This window comes from Pelobates fuscus, chromosome 3 (genome assembly GCF_036172605.1).
Source record: "Pelobates fuscus isolate aPelFus1 chromosome 3, aPelFus1.pri, whole genome shotgun sequence".
Lineage (NCBI taxonomy): Eukaryota > Metazoa > Chordata > Amphibia > Anura > Pelobatidae > Pelobates > Pelobates fuscus.
Window position 1 is genome coordinate 375,875,267 of NC_086319.1, and position 21,275 is coordinate 375,896,541.

General features: G+C 41.2%; 1 protein-coding gene across 1 annotated transcript in view; it reads left to right on the plus strand.

Moving 5' to 3' along the window:
* The first annotated feature begins 288 nt into the window (after positions 1 to 288).
* LOC134603474 (intercellular adhesion molecule 5-like) overlaps positions 289 to 21,275 on the plus strand; it is a 36,879-nt gene continuing 15,892 nt past the window's right edge. Inside the window, exon 1 of the mRNA XM_063449468.1 lies at positions 289 to 486. Within this exon, the coding sequence (XP_063305538.1) occupies positions 429 to 486 (58 nt within the window). The 5' untranslated portion in view covers positions 289 to 428. The remainder of the gene's footprint in view (positions 487 to 21,275) is intronic.

The following is a 21,275-nucleotide window of genomic DNA, read 5'->3' on the forward strand; positions in this document are numbered from 1 at the left end:
CCTCCTATTACTCCATATAACCTCTCCCTATAACTCCTCCTATTACTCCATATAACCTCTCTCCATAACTCCTCCTATTATTCCATATAACCTCTCCCTATAACTCCTCCTATTACTCCATATAACCTCTCCCTATAACTCCTCCTATTACTTCATATAACCTCTCAATATAACTCCACTTTTTGCCATAGTTCATTTTATAATTATCTCTTAGTCTTACTTATATTCTCTCTTACAGCAAGCTGAGTTTTTCTTTCAGCAGTGAAACAGTTTAATTTATTCTATAAACAGAAAATCCCCACTACATCTTATCCTAATTTACTTCCTTCCCTCTATTGTTTTGACAAAGCCTGCTAGAGGCAGCTCTACGAAACGAAACTTCCGTAGCAGTCTGCATTCACCCACTCGTATACCGGGTCTACTCAGAGATGGAGCTTGTCTGGTTGATTGCACTTTTCCGGATTTTTATTGCTACTCAAGCACAAGGTAAGTTTATATTTTCAATCTGCTGGGAGATATTTTTGTTAACTGCACCATGTAGCAAGCAAAGCAGCCAATCTGTTTGTGATTTAAATTAATGATCTCAGTTGCTGACTAAGAAATACAAAAAAAGTTGTGTTAATGTAAGTTATCAGGGAGATAAACATGTATCAAACTATCTGAGTTAAGTTTAATTAGATATTTGTAAAGTTGTAAAAGTAGATTAGTTGCCTTGGGAACTAGTGGAATGTTGCCCCAGAATCCATCTCTCTTTTTCTAACATTTACCGCAGAATTTCTCTAACTGTATCTCTCAGGTGGACATATCCAGAGAGGCAAAACACAAGCAATTCTAGATCAATATCACTGCACTGATTTCAACGGACATTACCCTACTTTTATTTTTAACTTTTACCGTTGCGGTGTCTTCTTATCTATAATCTCCATTGTTTACCTATATTTGCAGGATCTCTCCTCAGTTGTTTTCAAAAATGAGAGCTAGCCATGGGCAATTGTTTATGAACTCCAGCTAACATTATCCTAACACGGTCACTGAGGCTTCACCAATTCACTAAGAATCATGAGAATTGTAGTTTAACAACATTTTAATGTCAGTGGAGAATATAACCATATGGCACGTAGTTATATAGTAAAAACCTGAAAACTTACCTGTATCAATAAAGTTAATTGTCATTGAACAATTTTTCCTGTGCATTCTGTTTTGTTTTGTTTTTTTGTGTTTTTTTTTTTTTGTTTTTTTTTTTTATAAATAGACAATGCTAGTGTATCCACTGGACAATCATGGTATCTTCTTAGAACCACGAATAAAATAGGACTCCTCCTGCCATGTGTTTGCTAGACAGGAGGAAAAACAGCTAGCGGGAAAAAGATCTAAATATTCTGATTGTTATGAAGGGAAGGAAAAGATGAGGGCGAATGGGAAAAAAAGGGGCACAAATATTATCAATTGGCCAGAAGAAATATGGGTCCAGATAGGGAGTCACATTTAAAATCCCAGCCCAGGCTCTTTCAACAACCCTTGGGTGAGATAGAATGTTTGGCAATACAGTAAGTTTAAACTTATATCTGCTTTTTAGCAGTAAGATGCGGCTGTTGGCACTCGGCCACAGGCATTGTGGGATGTGTGCAGGTGCAAGAGATATTTCACTAAACAAACCAAGAAGAAAATCTCGGATAATTCTTTAATATGTTACATCGCTTATAGAGCCTCATATACAGTTGCCAACTGTAATTAAATAGTTCCCGTTGAAGTTTACACATAAATTAAACAGTGCTCATAGGAGAATGTAAATACTACCGTGAAGGGCAGGCGTTACAAAACTATCTCAGTGAGTCTGTGAACCAAGTACTGGTAACATTCTCCCAAAATGTCATCAAACAGGAACCGTTTAATTACAGTTGGTCTCACAGTTTATTAACCTTTATATTTAAGGCATTACATATTACCCTTTCCCTTATTATTATTATTATCATTATTTATATAGCGCCAACAAATTCTGCAGCGCTGTACAATGGGTGGACTAACAAACATGTAATTGTAACCAGACGAGTTGGACACACAGGAACCGAGGGGTTGAGCGCCCTGCTCCACGAGCTTACATGCTAGAGGGAGTGGGGTATAGTGACACATATGGTAAGGATAGCATTAGAGAATTAGATTGGTAGAGTAGTATTCACTGAAGACTTAGTGTGTGTTTTGCTTTTTGGTTTTTTTAAATGACAGTTGCAGGAGGGGATACAGTCGGGAGCTATTAACAGTTTCAAGCCCGTAGGCATTATGGTCAAATGCAATAATTATTTCAATGTCCTTGTGGATTTTAGGAATCTGTATTGCTTCCGCCAGGAATAGTTTAAAAAGCACCCTTCGTTCAAAGGAAACTGCACTTATCCAACAGCCTTTTTGTTAATTTTATTGTGAATGTATATTACATTATTAGCAAATTGCAACATAAACCGGTAAGGACAAGGGAAAACCAGGGCAAAAAATTGAAAAATGAATAGAAGAAATAAAACCATTGTTTCATATCTCCTCTCTATGATTTTTCATTGTTGACTGCCATTTGCAAAGGACAGAGCTTAAAACAATGACTGGCAGGGAGCTAAGATGGAGGCGCCATGTTGCAGGATGAAATGGTGTGGATTTTTTGCATTTAATCCGATTTTTCACACCTTACAAATACCTGCTTGAAAATTATAGAGATAAATAAAGATAACATTAAACATCCTGAGAAGTGACAGTCCCCCTGTAAAGCAGCACAGTTGCTATTTTTGTATAAAAATATCGTAAAAAGTAACAACCTAATATTTCTATAAATAATCAAGGAGTAAATGTAATAAAAATGAGTTTAATTAATATTGTTTTTTTAGGTAACTATCCATACACCACTTATGTTTTGTCCTAGGTAATTGTGCCAGCAGTTTACCCCAGGTTTCAACTTTTTTTATGTGTGGTTTATGTGTGGTTTGGCAGAATATTATAACTACTAAGCATTTTGCCAGGAAGATCACATCCTGTTACAGAGTTATATACTTAACAAGTACAGGACAGTTGTTGCAGCTTTGGTTTGATTGTTGTCCTTTTCGGAGGCTGCAAGCTGGTGGAATTATTTGATTTGATTTTGGAAGCTCGGTATGAGAAAGTTGCATAAGGTGCTTACTTATTGTTGAAAGTGGGGCTCAGCATGCCACTGGTGTGAGAGTATGCCAGTGAAATTATCAGGAATATTAATATAAAGCGTTAAAACTTTCAGCCACACTGACACACTATTTTCCAGTTGTTGAGCGCCAAATTTTGCGTCAGCTATTTTAGAGATTACTGACTCACCAATAAATGATTTCAACAAACTAGGAAACAAGCCTTTAGTAGGATTAGTTTCGCCCATGGACTCCTCTCTAAATAGAAGCAAAAATATAGAGCACTTCACTCAGTGGAACACTCCACTGCCCAAAAAATAAAAAAATAAATTTCACTACTTAGTATATAAACCCACAATGAAACCTTGCATTTAATTATATCTATTTTCAATTGGGATTTTTTTCATATCTAAAACATCTTGCATCTGCAGCCTTTGCAAGCCCTCCTCTTCTAACCCCGCCCAGACTTTCTGTGGCTGTCCAATCACAGACTTCCCAATACAGATCAATAAGAAGTATTTGCAAGCAGTTGCTCTGGGCAATTGCTTCCTCTTCAGTTTAGCTCCATTGAGCTAACCAAACCAGGAAGTAACAGGACATGATGTCTGATTGATAGTTGAGGGTGTAACAAGGTTAATTTAGAAAAGTGTCAATTTCTTTTGAAATCTGCACTTTTAATAAAATCAAAAAAGAAAACACAGTTTATACACAAATCAAGCTGAAGTGCGTTATGTGTGTAAAAAGGAAAGCTTCCGTTGGGAGTGCAGGGGAAAAATATAGGAAAAATACAATAAGAAAATGAAACTTTTCACTCCTAAACACATATTTATTCTGTTTAAGTGAAGTATTTTATATCTGAGACACAAGGGCACACAGTCTATGATTGAAAAAAACCTTAAAACGTGAAAAAGCCCCTATGTTATTAATCTTTCCTTTTTTTTCTTGGGTTATGTAAGAATGTGAAGTCATTCAGTAGGGGATTTCAAAAATAAATGTGTGAGATACCCTGTAGTATAAGGAGAAACACATGACTTTTCAATTTAGCTAAGAAACTACAATATAGGAAAGCAAAAATTTTCACAGAAATAGGTGTAGATTAAAATCATATGGAGACCAGATTTCGCACAGCTACAAAAATGGAATCTGGGATAACTGTCACCTCAAAACTGTTTTTAACCCATTAAGGATGTACAAGGCAATTGTACAAGTTCTGATCAAAACAAAATCAAAACAAAACCTAAAATTGGAGCCATATGTCTGTTCAACCCTAGTTCCCCTCTTCCATATTAAGTGCAAGCAAACATATATATTATATCATTCAGGAGAAACAGGGCTTTCAATCCAAATAAAATATTTATACAGATGCTCCTCACTTACCGACCGGGTTCCGTTCTTACGCTCTTACGTCCGTTCCCCAATCATAGATTAGATGGATTCACTGCTCTGGTTCGCTTGTCTATGTTTGGGAACATTTCCAGAATCTCTCCCCGAACGTAGACATACGCACCAGAGCAGGGAATCACTCTAATATATGTTCGGGGAAAATTCCCTGAACATAGACCAGTTCTCTAATCCCTTAAATCCCCACGTTAGAGAGCAAGTCGTAAGTGCAAGCCATCGCAAAACAGGTAGGTCGCAAAGTTAGGACCACCAGTATATGAAACATAATTTAATATGAGTAAAATCTGAAAAAGTTTGAGAAACTAAGAAATGTTGTTATTTATCAAGTTCGGCGTGGCATTTTAACTGTGCATGTCATATAGTGTTAGCTTTTACTGCAATAAATTACACACAGGGCCGGCCTTAGGTGTTTAGGTGCCCTGTGTGAAACAATCTTGTGGCGCCCCCGACCCCCACCTGTCTCTGTTTGGACCCCTTCAAACTATTTAAGGTGAATTCACAATCTGTTGCCTCCACCCCCTTCTACACAACCCCTGAACCTCTTCACCAAAACCCCTGGCCTTCCCTTCACCAAACCCCTAGCCACCACTTCATCAAACTCCTGGCCACCCCTTCATCAAACTCCTGGCCACCCTTTCCCTTCATCAATCCCCTCCCACCCCTTCATCAATTCCCTCCCACCCCTTTATCAGCCCTCTGACCCCATTCATCAGCCCCCTGACCCCCTCATCAATCCTCTCCCACCCCTTTATCACCCACCCGCCCCCTTTAGAAGGCCCCATGGCCCCCTTTTCAATCATCAGCCCCCTTAAAAATCCCCTGCCAATTAATCCAACCCCTGGCCACCCCTTCATCAATCCCTGCCACCCCTTCATCAATCCCCTGCCCCCCTCATCAATTCCCTCCCACCCCTTTAACAGCCCTCTGCCCCCATTCATCAGCCCCCTGACCACCTCATCAATCCCCTCCCCGACATTTTCTCAGCCCTCTGCCCCATTCATCAGCCCCCTGACCCCCTCATCAATCCCCTCCCACCCCTTTAACAGCCCTTTGCCCCCATTCATCAGCCCCCTGACCCTCTCATCACTCTCCTCCCACCCCTTTATCAGCCCTCTGCCCCCATTCATCAGCCCCCTGGCCCCATCCTCAATCCCCTCCCACCCCTTTAACAGCCCTCTGCCTCTATTCATCAGCCCCCTGATCCCCTCATCAATCCCCTCCCACCCCATTAACAGCCCTCTGCCCCCATTCATCAGCCCCCTGACCCTCTCATAAATCCCCTCCCACCCCTTTATCAGCCCTCTGCCCCCATTCATCAGCCCCCTGACCCCCTCATCAATCTCCTCCCACCACTTTATCAGCCCTATGCCCCATTCATCAGCCCCCGACCCCCTCATCAATCCCCTCCCACCCCTTTTAACAGCCCTCTGCCCCCATTCATCAGCCCCCTGACCCCCTCATAAATCCCCTCCCACCCCTTTATCAGCCCTCTGCCCCCATTCATCAGCCCCCTGACCCCCTCATCAATCTCCTCCCACCACTTTATCAGCCCTATGCCCCATTCATCAGCCCCCGACTCCCTCATCAATCCCCTCCCACCCCTTTTAACAGCCCTCTGCCCCCATTCATCAGCCCCCTGACCCCCTCATAAATCCCCTCCCACCCCTTTATCAGCCCTCTGCCCCCATTCATCAGCCCCCTGACCCCCTCATCAATCTCCTCCCACCACTTTATCACCCACCTGCCCCCTTTTGAATCCCCTGCCCCCCTTCATCAGCCTCTTAATAAATCCTCTGCCCTTAAGGCCGGCCCTGATTACACATATTTTTGTTCAGAAATGTCGCACGAGTACAACAGTACCCTCCATGTACAGGTTTTATGGGGTTTTCAGTTTCAGAATCAAATATAGCACGACTTTATCTATTTCAATTTTTACTGTATGGCATCCCAGAAATGAGAATTATTCCCAACATGGCATACCATTTGCAAAAGCAGACAACCCAGAGTATTCAAAATGAGGTATGGCCAGTCATTTTTTTAGTAGCCACTTAGTCACAAACCAGGGAATAAAATAGTGTTTATATTTTTATTTATTTTTTTGCATATTTCACACAAAAACCTAAATTTCATTAAAGATATTGTTATTATACATTTTGCTGCTCTAAAAAACTCATATTTGTATTCAGCAAAGTTACAGGGTCAAATATAGGACTTGCGAATTAAATTCTCTGGTAAGTATATTTTAATATTAATATATATATATATATATATATATATATATATATAAAGTTTTAAGATTATTTAATGTTTTTTTATAAATATAAAACATTGGCTGGACATACATAATAGGGCCCAATAGGGCCTTATATATCAAAAAAATTAAAAGGGAAGAAAGGGTTACAGTAACCTTTAGCAGGGTAAGGAAGAAATAACTCTGTCTATGGACTGTTTACATATATGTATAATCACTTTTTTGAGGTCACAAACACGTTATGAGTTTTCAATATTAATTCTGTTGCTATGGAGATCCTGAAATATGCGTCTCGATCTGAGCGGTTTATGCACATGCAAATCTAAAATAAATACTTTGCTTCAGAAAAATTCCCCTATCTATAATTCTCTAAGTGCCGACATCCTCTGTCATGTTATTGAACCTAAAGTAGCAAGTCATGGGCAAATCTTTTGATTTAAAGGGACAAGATAAATTAATGTTTTGTCAACCAATGTGCTAAAAACTTCAAATACCTTATTTGTTTATTTATTTATTTATAAAGAACCGAGAAAAGAAAAAGCATAAATTCACAAAAAAGGCTAGGTGTGGTTAGTTCACATCTGATTTGCCAAATTTAAAAGATTAAAAAAACAAAATCTCTGATTCAGTATATTTTATAAATATTTCCATTCCTCCAGTAGGGATATCCACTAACGTGAGAAGTGTTAGGAATTCAAAGTGAATTTTGATCAAAGGCTAAAACAGCTTTAAATAACTGGGAAAAGTCTCCAAAATCGTCTGTGCTTACAATGAGGATACCACTTTAAATTTGAATAAACAAACATCTGGTAGCTGTTTGGTTATTAACACATTTCAGTTTTCACTTTCTCACCACAACCTTACGCCATGGATAATTTAAATATAAATGGATCATTTATGAATAATTTACCATTCAGTGTTCCAAAACGAGAACATAGATGAATCATACTCAGATTGGTGCACACTGATTCCGTGCTGTTATCTATTGACCATTGACCATCCAGCTTACTGAGGTGTATTTATGTACCATACCTTTAATATGCAGGTTTCCCAGTAAGAGTCCCTATGAAATAATAGCTTATAACTCAGGACAATAAGGAGGAGACAGGGGTTGTGAGGGTTAAAAGATAAGTAAATCACCTTTTTTTAATTCTGGCAGCACCTAGACGGTGACTAGAGCTCTATAGCGTTAGGAATCCAGGTTTGTATTCTTAAAGCTATAGTGTTTCTTTAATTTTAATTCAATTTTTTCCCATTTCTGCTGTGTGTGGTGGAGCTAACCGATTTCAATATGCCACCATGGTCAGCCAGGAAAGCAATATACCGAAGTATACATTAGAAATCTATCAAAGCCTATCATGTTTTTTGAAACTAAATGTCTGTATTTTTTAACTTTTGTAGAAAAAAAAATGGTATATTAAAGATAAATATTTTTTTTTTTTATTTAAAGAAACAATACAGCATTAGGAATACAAACGTATCCCTAACCCTATAGTGTTCTAGAACATATGTAGGTTTCTGCCTCTCCTAAATCAAATAAAAAATATGGTTTGACTCACTTTGTTTCCAGTGCAGAGAGGGAGTGCCTCCGCCTCCTGTGTGAAGTGGCTGCCTATTGTGTGCAAATTTTAATAAGAATCTTTCGGAGGATTTAATTAGACGGTTCTTGCATTATCTCATCATTTTAGTTCTGTAAGGCAAGAACGGTAACAGTTAAATGGAGGCACTAGAATGCAGAAAAGCTCATAGATTTCCAAACAGTTCAAGGAAAAGATAAACATTTACAGGCAGTAGATATACATTCTTTATACAGGGGAACTTGAGATCCCTCCTGCTTAGTAAATGTCTGTGCAATAAATCCGCACTCACTGGTAGTGCCCCTTACATGCATAGCTACGTTCTATATAGTCTCCCAACGCATGCACACAGTATGTACCTAGCTATAAATAGTCCCTTTGCAGTGGTCTTGTGGTAAGATTAGCCTTCTATGAAATATTATTAATTATGCCGTTTTATGCATTATGCTCATTGCAAATTCATTGTGGGTACGTCTCAGATTGAGACCCGAAGCTGCCGTGGCCTTGAGGTTAGTATTGGACAGTATGTAGAGGATGAGGATCATGAGGCAAATGTTAAAGTGACTCTGTCACCTTTGGGTTATAGCAGGTGCTGCTATCATGACTGCTATCTTCTTTGTATTTACTAGTCAGGGCTTCAGCACTCCCTATCGGGATGTCACTGGAAGGTGTAGGGTTAACAGTATGGCTTTTTGTAGGGCAGGTGGTGCTCTGATTGCCCTGATGCTCCCTTCTTAGATCCAGTTTCTTGTTGCTTTTAAGTCATAAATGCTCTTTAACCCCTTCAGGACAGAGTCAATAGTGCACGTTCTGATCAAAACAAAACGTAAACAAAAACTGGAATTTGCGCTATATGTCTGTTCAGTGGCGTACACACAACCCATGGGGCCCCGGTGCGAAAACTGATCCGTGCCCCCCCCCACCCCCGCGCGCTTACTCTGCGCGGGCTGGGGCCGCAACACATGGCGGCGGGCACCTGGTCGCAGGTCTGCGAACCGTGCGACCACGGTATGTACGCCAGTGCATGCATAAACACTTAAAGGACCACTACAGACACCCAGATCAAATCAGCTCAATGAAGTGGTCTGGGTGCCAGGTCTCTCTAGTTTTAATGTGAAAACAAAATAGTATACTAACCAATTACAGATAAAAATCTATTAAATTGAAGGGGTCCTAGGTGAACCTCACTGATCACCCAAATAGTGAAACAAAAACCAACAAAGTGGAACCCACATCCAATGAGCATACAGCATATGTATACAACCTGGGAATTAGACCAGAGTGAAATATTCTATATACAATGGTAGTATATATATATATATATACCAATTGTATATAGAATATTTCACTCTGGTCTAATTCCCAGGTTGTATACATATGTTGTATGCTCTCTAGTTTTAACCCTGCAGCTGAAAACATAGCAGTTTCAGAGAAACTGCTATGTTTCACTGAGGGTTAATCCAGCCTCTAGTGGCTGTCTCATTGACAGCCGCTAGAGGATTTTCTGTGATTCTCACTGTGAAAATCACAGTGAGAAGACGCTGAACGTCCATAGGAAAGCATTGAGTAATGCTTTCCTATGGGCGGTTTGAATGCGCGCGTGGCTCTTGCCACGCATGTGCATTCGGAGCTGAGAGGCGGATCGGGACGGAGAGATCCCCAGCGCCAAGGGAGCCCGGCGCTGGAGAAAGGTAAGTGCTTTAGACACACACACACTCTCATGAACAGACGCACACATTTACTGACAGACACACACTCAGTGACAGACACACACACACTCACTAACGCACTCACTAACACACACACACACTAACACTCACACTAACTAACACACTCACTAACACTAACACGCTCACACTAACACACTCACTAACACTAACACTCACTAACACAATCACTCACACTAACACAATCACTCACACTAACACAATCACTCACACTAACACAATCACTCACACTAACACTCTCACTAACAGTAACACACTCACTAACACTAACTCACACTAACACAATCACTCACACTAACACACTCACTAACACTAACACACTCACTAACACAATCACTCTCACTAACACAATCACTCTCACTAACACAATCACTCACACTAACACAATCACTCACACTAACACAATCACTCACACTAACACAATCACTCACACTAACACACTCACTAACACTAACACAATCACTCACACTAACACAATCACTCACACTAACACACTCACTCACTCACACACTCACTCACACTAACACAATCACTCACACTAACACAATCACTAACAGTAACACACTCACTAACACTAACTCACACTAACTCACACTAACACAATCACTCACACTAACACACTCACTCACACTAACACATTCACTAACACAATCACTCACACTAACACAATCACTCACTTTAACACAATCACTCACACTAACACAATCACTCACACTAACACACTCACTCACACACTCACTCACACACTCACTCACACAATCACTCTCACTAACACACTCACTAACACACTCACTAACACACTCACTAACACACTCACTAACACACTCACTCACTCACACTAAGACACTCACTCACACTAACACACTCACTAACACACTCACACTTTTTTTTTTTTAAATTTAATCCCCCCAGCCTCCTTACCTGTGGGAGAGCTGAGGGGATTCCCTGGGGTCCAGTGGTGTTGCTGGCCCTGCTGTCGGGCGCGCGAGGGAGCACTGTCTCCTGGGTGCTCCCTCTTCAGCTCCCTCGCGCGCCGCATACTGATGCCGGAGCCGGAAGATGACGTCATCTTCCGGCTCCGGTTTCAGTGCGGTGCGCGAGGGAGCTGAAGAGGGAGCACTCAGGGGACAGTGCTCCCTCGCGCGCCCGCCAGCCGGGTGACAGCAGGGCCAGCCTCGGGGGGCCCGGAGGTGGCCGGCTCTTGGGCCCCCCAGCAGAAGAGGCTGGCCCTGTGGGTACATACCTTGGTCGCAGGGCGGCCGGGCCCCCTGGTGGGCCGGGCCCGGTCGCAGCCGCGACCCCTGCGACCCCGGTATGTACGCCACTGTGTCTGTTCACCCGTAGTTCCCCTCTTTCAAATTATATGCACCCACACTTATTATATATCATTTTGTTCAGGAGAAACAGGGCTTTAATCTATCATTAACTATTCATATACGGAACATAATTCATTATGAATAAAATAAAAAAAAAATGTCAGAAAATAAGATTTTTTTTTACATTTGTATTTCCGTCTGACATTTTAGCTGTGAATGTCATAAAACTGTTATGGTTTACTGCACAAAAATGCACATATTTGTAATCAGCGATGTCTCACGATTACAACAGAACCCCCCCCCCTCCCCATTAACAGGTTTTATGGTGTTTTGGAAAGTTACAGAGTCAAATATAGAACGTTCCATTTTCAAATAGAAATTTGCCAGATTGGTAATGTTACCTTTGAGACGGTGTGGTAGCCCAGGAATGAGAATTACCCCCATAATGGCATACCATTTGAAAAAGTAGACAACCAAGAGTATTGAAAGTGGGGTGTGTTTAGTCTTTTTTAATAGCCACTTAGTCACAAACACTGGCCAAAGTTAGCGTTCATATTTGTTTTTGTGTTAAAAAAGCAAAAAACGAATATTTGGCCAGTGTATGTGACTAAGTGGCTACTAAGAAAGACTGGACATACCCCATTTGCAATACCTTGGGTTGTCTACTTTTGCAAATGGTATGCCATCATGGGGGTAATTCTCATTCCTGGGCTACCATACGCTCTCAAAGGCAACATAACCAATCTGGCAAATTTCAATGTCAAAAAAATGAAATGCAACACCATGAAACCTGTACATGGGGGGTACTGTTATTCTCGGGAGACTTCACTAAACACAAATATTAGTGTTTTAAAACAGTAAAAGATATTACAACAATAATATAGTCCATAAAAGTGCAGTTCGTTTGTAAAAAATGCAAAAAACAACACTTTTACTTAAAATATTATCATTGTAATACAATTTACCAGTATGAAACACTAATATTTGAGTTCAGCGAAGTCTCCCGAGTAAAACAGTACCCCCTATATACAGGTTTTACGGTGTCTTGAAGAGTTACAGGGTCAAATATAGTGCTTGCGAATTAAATTCTCTGCACTTTCTCCCTGTGTTATCAGGTATGTCAATCAAATTTTAATTAATCAAATCACCTAATTATGTTAAAAGTTACTTAAATATACACGTAGAATTTTAATATATATGCATTTATAGGTATTTAAATTCTACGTGTATACTAATGTAATCTTTTATGTAATTATATGTATTTATCTATATATATATATTTTCAGTTATTTGCATTTTATATATAGATAGGTATATATAGAATGTCATTCTAAGTGTATTTTGTTACCAATATATATATATATATATTAATAACAAAATACAGTTAGAATGAAATTACATATGTATATATAATTTATATTAAATTTTGTTTCAATATTTTATTTATTAATTTTATTATTTTATTTATTTATTATTGTAATTATACGTATTTATATATATATATAATATATGTGTATATATCTATTATATATATAATATATGTATATTATATATATGTAACGTAATTCTAAGTGTATTTTATTACTAATCTATGTACTTATATTAGTATTAAAATACACTATGTATGACGTTAAATATATATAATATGTATATATATTATATATAATATATATATACATATATTATATATATATAAATATATTTATTTGAATTTTACACATGTCTAATTTTTTTTTTACACTACCTACCAGCAGGGGGACTGTCTGACATTTCAGACAGTCCCCCTGCTGGCAGATCCATAGCCAGCTATAGGGGGCCATGTGATCGCTCTTTGAGAGCGATCACATGGCCCCCGGGGGCCTGATTTGCCGTGGGGGGCTGCCTGGGCTGTGAGGCAGTCCTCCCGAAGCGGAGCGCCGGGAAGGTAAGTATCCCGGGTGCTCCAGGGCTCAAAGCCGTTACGACGTTCTATGCCGTCGCAACGGCTTTAAAGCCCACTTAAAGCGCGACGGCATAGAACGTCGTAACGGCATTAACAGGTTAAATGTCTTGCTGTCTTATTCTCCAATTCCAAATTGTTTGATTATTCTTTTGCGTCAAGGTCCGTTCCCCTGCCGCTAACTTACTTTTCCCAGAATAAGTAGTAAAATGAGAGCTCTGTTGTCTTTTTTTGGTGGGAGGTTTAATTTAGGATCGTTATCATAAATTTACCACACTTTCCTATTTGGTGAATTCCTTGTTTGTAAACTCACTCGAGCTTACTGTTTCATTAATAAACCTCTGAATTATCAGTATGTAAATATACACTATTGGGCATTATTCACTAAAAACTGGATTTTGTGGGGATGGACAAAATGTGGTGAAAATGACTGAATTCCAACCTCAATCCCTGTACCCATATTTACTATAGCCAAATACATTCGGAATTTGGTCGACCCGAGAGAATCTGCCCTAATCGTCTGGATTCATTCGGTGTCTAGGTTAAAAATTATGCTTTTGCATCTGAATCCTACACAGTGTATAGAATGCAGGATGCATATTTGCAAAGTATCATTCATTCGCTTTCATGCAAGTGAATGATAATTTTTGGTACTATTTGCAAGGGGCCAGCACTAGCAGACAGCGGAAAAATAGTTAATAATAAACCTCGACAAATGCGATAGTTAATTATGTGGCGGCTGGCCAGCGCTTGCTAGACAACCTCAACATTAAAAAAGTAAAAAAAAAAAAGGGGGGGCGTGGCCGACCACGGAGCTGAACAGTCGCATGTCTGTGGAGCTCCGCTTCAGCCCCACAGATTCAGAGACCTAAAGCCGAGAAAACCGCTCCAAATCACCCAGCTTACCTGCCGCCCGACAGCAGACAATATGGGGCGCAAACACAAGCGACAAAACTACACGGAGAGACCCGAGGCTCCCGACATAAGGCTGGCGTTCCAGAGGCCTACACAGGCGCGGCCCGCCAAGATGGCGCCGGAACCGCTGAGTGAGGTAGAGATGTCTGACGACTCCCAGGAAGAGAGGGACTCCCAAGCCGCACTCCCAGGCCCCACTCCCAGGTCTGACTCGGAGGAAGATGACTCCCCAGCCACTAAAGGAGACATCAGGAGGCTGCTGACTGACCTAAGACAGGTCTGGAAGGCCGATCTAAAAGAGACCCAGGATGACATAGGGGTCCTGCAGCAGAGAGTCCAGGAGGTGGAGACCAAAGGCAAATCCAGGGATGTCCAACTCCAGGACACTAAGCAACAAGTGGAAGGACTTGCTGAGCAGGTCCGGCGCTTGCAAGGAACGGTGACGACACTAGAATCCAGACACCGCCGCCGTAACATTCGCCTCAGGGGCATCCCTGAGACAATAGGCGGAGAAGACCTACTACCGTTTGTCCGGAGACTTATCTCCTCCATGGGTCTCAGATGCAAATCAGACACTCCGCTGATATTATCCACCTTCCGGGTACGCAAATCGCCAGCAGCACCGGCTGGTGCCCCCAGAGACGCGATAGCTACCACCAGAGACATAGCGGCGAAGGCCGCCATCATGGCCGGATCCAGACCACTGGGATCGGTGAAATTTGAGGGAAACGAGGTAGCTATGTATAATGACCTCCCTTTCGCAGTGTTGGCAGCAAGGAGACAACTAATTCCGGTCACAAAGAGACTGAGAGAGCACTCCGTCCGGTACCGATGGGGCACAGACAGCTCACTGGTGGTGCAACAGGGCACTGAAGTACTCACCTTGTCCTCAGGGGCAGACCCAGATACTTTCTTCAAAAAGCTAGATTTGCTAGCCACCGGGCACAGCAAGAGAACTGAGAAACGCAATACTTAGTCTTGCAACACTTAATTAATATGATGCTGTAGTCCAGGTGTCTTTATGTTTATGTATATAGTTTCAGAATGTTTAGAAGTTTTACACGCCTAGCCTACTACCTCACACATAGATACCATCCACCTGACTTCACAGACACAGAAGGTGACAGTAGAGAACGCTACACTTCTGCATACTCGTTTAGCAGGGATCCTCGTACAACCGCAATCAAAGTTTAACAATAACAACAGTATAAATATAAAAGCAAAAAGTAGAATAAGCTACTTGATACCTTGCAATGTAGATGTACATATTTCACCAATACTGTGATTAATGCCATGTTTGCATCCCACCGTAATGTTACACGATCTTGTCATAACCTATTCAATAACCCATACAATGGAAAAATGGATACTGTGTGTACAAAACCAAATAAAATACAAATTTAATAAAAAAAAAAAAAGTAAAAAAATAAATGACTAAGTAAATAAAAAGCTTGTGATTGTCAAGAAGACCAGTGCCTCCCCTCATGTCATGCATCAGGTGGAGGCATGTCTACTAAAAGTTTAAAACTAGCAACTGCCCATAAATGTTTGTTCCTTAGCTAGAAAAGGGGATCTGTGAAATAATGGGGAGGGAATTATTATTTTATTTATTTTATATTTTTTAAGGTGGCAACTGGCTCGCAAGAGCTGGACAGCTACCACGTAATTAACCCTCACTCGTGTTTTTTAAGTATTTGCCCCCTGGCTGCATACGAATAGTCCATTCGGAGCCTGAATAGCAAAATCCAGACATTGGTGAACAAAGTGAAAAATGCCTAAAATTTGCATTGAGATTATCTTTGTATGAAGCCGGATGGTTTTGCCCAATTTGGTATAGGGCCATTTCGACTCTAGTGAATAACCCTGTAAGAATATATTAAATACGACTTTCCATCACTATAGGCATATATACTAACCACAGTAATACATTCATTGGTAAACCAGAAATATTTGCAAAATTGTCCCCAAAAAAATAGTTTAGACTTCAGAAATACATTTTATAAATTCGGTCAAGGAAGTAGTATCATTCACTAAAATGCATGTAAAGTTGAAAGAAAAGACAGTAACCATTATAGGGCACATGTTCTATATAACTACTCTTACTGCGGATTGCAAATTGAATCAAGGGCACAGTTGGCTGCATCAGTTATTTTTCTGCGGCCATCCTTCTGTCAAACATCAGAAAATGTGAATTGGAAGTACCACTTCTTCCCCAACAAGCTGTCAATCAAGTGTTTTGAGGGGAAAATACATACCAGTCCCAAAATATTTAGTGCTGAGTCTCATCCATGAAAAACAAAATCGTGAATCACAAAAGCTCATAGTCAAACCGGGATTCGGTTCTTTATGGAGAAGGGGAAATAGTTGCAACATTTGTAAAATTACAAACTCATAATTAGTTTATTTGCAGCACTATATGCTAAAAAAAAAAAAAAAAAAAACACCCCTTAACAAACCAGCTGTAGACATGAGAGCATCTTTTGGCTGCAATTTCAAAATCCTCAATTCTCTGGCATCCATAACAAAATACACCCTAGTCCCTTTACAGCCGGATCTTCAACCACCTGGTGGTAAAGTGCTGACGGTTGTTTCTGGTGCACAGAATTAAACATTGCTATATAATCTGATGACAAGTTTTAGGTTTTTTTTTAAATGCTGGTAATCCATTACGACAGTAGAAACACAACTTAATTTTATCTAATGTAAAAATACAGGATTCCAATATTCACCAAAGTAGCAGTATTTGGACAAAAGCTACTTAGCTTAAAGGGTCACTCCAGGCACCCAGACCACTTCTGCCCATTGGAGTGGTCTGGGTGCCAACTCCCACTACCCTTAACCCTGCAAGTGTAATTATTGCAGTTTTTTTTATAAATTGCAATAATTACTTTGCAGGGTTAACTCCACCTACTAGACAGCCAAAAGAGGGCACTTCCGTGTCTTTAGCACAGATTTTCTGTGCTAGAGCGTCACTGGACATCCTCATGCTGTGTGAGGACCTCCAGCGTCGCTCAATTCCCCATAGGAAAGCATTGAAGAGCTCCATTAGGTCTCCCCGGCCGGCCGGCGGGATCAGTCTCGCCCACTGGCCGATTTAATGAAGAGGAGGAGCGGCGGCGACCCAAAACACCGCCGAGGGACATCGACGGGGGTCTTACGTAAGTGACTGAAAGGGTTTTCACCCCTTCAGCAACCGTGGATTGGGAGGTGGGAGGGAGAGGGGACCTGCAGTGGTGGGGAAAACAGTGCCCCCACTCTATATGGAACTCACAAACTCCACATGTAAAAACACCTTTAAGTTGTCTTCCCTACCAAGGGAGGTCTGGATCCTCAATCGGCTTACCGCTCTTTGGATCAAAATCAGGAATTAGGTGGATGGATGAAAATTGACTTATTTAATATAATTTTAATTTTATCAAATATGTGTAGGAAATCCTGGTATATTTTTTTAATGGCACAGCATGTTTTGATGAAAAGCAAATGTTTAATTAATTATTGGGTCATCTCTTTAGAAGTTTAAGCAGGCTACATAGAGATAACAAAACCTTATCTGGCTGCAGAGTACTACAAAAAGTACAGATTATTATTAGTGCGTTACAAGAAGACAGAGTATACATCGCTTAAGTGTACAGATATTATACGTACATAAGTCTTTAAGTTGTTTAACACAGTTGACCTCAGAATAAGAACCAAAAGACAAAATAATAGTGCAGCACAGTATGATGTGTATATAGGTAATGAGCTTATAATCTTGTATATTCTACTAACATTTGTTAGAGCTAACTTAGAGCTCTGCTGTTGTGCGCATGGACGGTATAACACCATATAAGGATATATAATGATGCAACCAACACAGGTACTTCAGATAAAGTGCAGTATGCAGGATATATGTGGAGGTAAATACAGAAAAAAAACTCATATGGTGAAGTAAGTACGGTTTGAAAATCAAAAGAGGATAAAGTAATGTACTTACAATTCCCAGAGCCGAACTTGCTCTAGTATGAATAGCAAGGGTGGTATAATCCGCACCTAAGGATATGATGATACCAGGAAGCAGTAGGTAAATAAATAAAAAAGCACAGTATATCTATAAAAGTTACCGTATATACTCGAGTATAAGTCGACCCGAATATAAGTCGAGACCCCTAATTTTACCCCAAAAAACTGGAAAAACTTCTTGACTCGAGTATAAGACTAGGGTGGGAAATGCAGCAGCTACTGTGGTGGAATCTCGGTAAAAATAAATTTAGTAGGCCGAGATTACCACGTGGCATGTGTACGTGCATATACTGGTGTATCGGTCGGTTGGTTGCACGTGGCAAAGATACAATCAGTAGTGTACGTAGCATGTGCGAGAATACCGGATGTAGTATTCCCCTCCTCCATTGTGCTGGGCAAACCATGCGGTAAAACAGGAAGTTAGTTCTTGTTCGATTGATTGGGTAAGAGTATGTGTGGGTGGAGCTTATTATGGGAGGAGTTACATGCCTATATAAGGAACCTACACTATTGTCCGGGGCTCAGATCTTGTTGTTTTTTGGTGACATTAGTCCCTCTGAGTCCCGTTCGGTGAATCGAATAAAGAATCTCTTCCTTCCTGAAGAAACCTGTGTCCATCTCTCTGTGCTTGGCTTCCGTCAGTTTCTCCGGTATCATTTGGTGCATTGGCCGGGAAGCTCATCGTTCAACGGTAGCTGAGAAGCAGAGGCGTGAGACGGTCTATCTTTGCCCACGTTCTCTACGGCTGCACCCCTGAACTTCTGCGTGGACCTCCCTTCGTCTCGGCGCCACTGGTCTGTTGTCCAGGAGATCATCGGCCTCTACATAGTAAGTGCTGGGGTGTCCCCGTCGATGAGTGTGAACTCAGGTTCAGGAACGAGGAGGTAAGACGACCGCTGTTTTAGACGGCGGACCCACTAGGGGTATTGGATACCGATTGTGCGGTAGGCCCATAAGGGGTTATTTGGAATCTGCACCCTCCAGTGGAGGGAAGGAGCGAAGGCGCACCGCTCAATTAAACTCCCTTTAGTAAGCCCGTTTAATTTTATTGGTTAACTCTGCCTTTGTCAGCCAAGCCTACGGAGATATAAAGCGCAAGCTACAAAAGTTAGAAGGGTTTGTAGGGATGTCCATAACCCAACTAATGGAGGTAGCAAACAAGGTATACATGAATAGGGAAACCGAGACAAAGAAGGAGGAAGAGCGCAAGATGCGTAGAAAGGCAGATATGCTAGCGGTAGCGATCGCAGGCGTAGATAGAAGGGAAAAGGAAGTGTATAGGGGAACGGATAAAGGCGAGAGTAAATGGAATAGGGAACCCTTGAGTAGGAATCAGTGCGCGTACTGTAAGGAAGAAGGGCATTGGAGACGTGAGTGTCCACAAAGGGAACAGTATGAGAGAGACAGACCTAGGGCAGGATATGGTAATTATAGAGGCAGAGCAAGAGGTAGAGGAGGTCCTGGAAGGAATAGTGGTAATAATAGAGGAAGTGTTAGTGGAGACAGGTACTACCCAGCAGCGCAGAGACCCCGCGATAGAGAAGATAGGGACTTTGTGGGGTTGGCTGACACAGTCATGGAGGACTATTGATACCGACCGGGCTCCATCCCCCTTGGCCGAGCGGAGCCTATGGTCGATGTAGCAATAGGGGGAAAAAGGAGTGCTTTCATGATCGATACTGGTGCTGAACATTCGGTGGTGACTGTTGCTCCTCCATCTGGAAGAACTATCACCGTAATAGGAGCAACTGGAAGGAGTGCTGCTAAACCGGTTCTTAAAAGTCGACTCTGTACATTGGGAGGCCACGTAGTGAAACATCAATTCCTTTATATGCCTGAATGTCCAGTCCAACTGTTAGGACGTGATTTGTTGTCAAAATTACAAGCACAGATAACATTTCTACCTAACGGAACAACATCTTTGAAGTTCAATGGACCTTCAGGTATAATGACAATAGCAGTACCAAAGGAAGAAGAGTGGCGACTTTATACAGTGTTGACTAGCCAAAACCCTAAGAGTGATGAATCCTTGTTCAATATACCAGGAGTGTGGGCAGAGAACAACCCACCAGGACTTGCTTGCAATATTCCACCAATTCGAATCGAACTGAAGCTTGGGGTTTATCCAGTGAGCTTAAGACAATATCATATCCCACAAAAGGCCAAGAAGAACATACAATCATATTTGGATAAGTTCATAAGGTATGGTATCCTAAAATTCTGTACTTCCCCCTGGAACACCCCATTGTTGCCTGTGCAAAAGCCCGGTACAGATGAGTATCGCCCTGTGCAGGACTTGAGAGCAGTCAATGATGCGGTCGTAAGTAGACACCCAGTTGTGCCCAATCCATATAACCTGCTTGCTTTAATTCCGGGCGGGGCTACCTATTTCACTGTCCTAGATCTCAAAGATGCCTTCTTTTGCCTTCGGATTGCTGCGGAAAGCCAGTGTATCTTCGCATTCCAATGGGAAAATGCTGTAACAGGCTCGAAACGCCAGATGACTTGGACGAGACTGCCCCAAGGGTTTAAAAATTCACCTACCCTATTTGGATCAGCTTTAAGTCAAGATTTACTGGATTTCAAGTCCATCCCAGGAGAGTGTGTACTATTGCAATACGTAGATGATTTGTTGATAGCGGCAGTTACTAGAGAAATATGTCAGCAAGCAACACATGATTTACTACACATTCTCTGGAAGGCAGGATACAAGGTGTCCAGGAAGAAAGCTCAGTTGTGTCAGCCAACTGTCAAGTATCTGGGATTCCATATCTCTGAAGGTCAAAGAATAATGTCGCCAGAGAGAAAAGAAGCTGTATGCCAAATACCAATACCCAAGAATAGAAGGCAAGTGCGGGAATTCTTGGGGGCAGCAGGCTTCTGTAGGATATGGATTCCCAGTTATGCGATATTGGCGAAACCTCTTTATGCAGCTATAAAAGGCACAGAACACGATCCCTTCCTGTGGACCCCTGAACAGCAAAAGGCATTTGAAGATGTGAAGAAGGCTTTGATG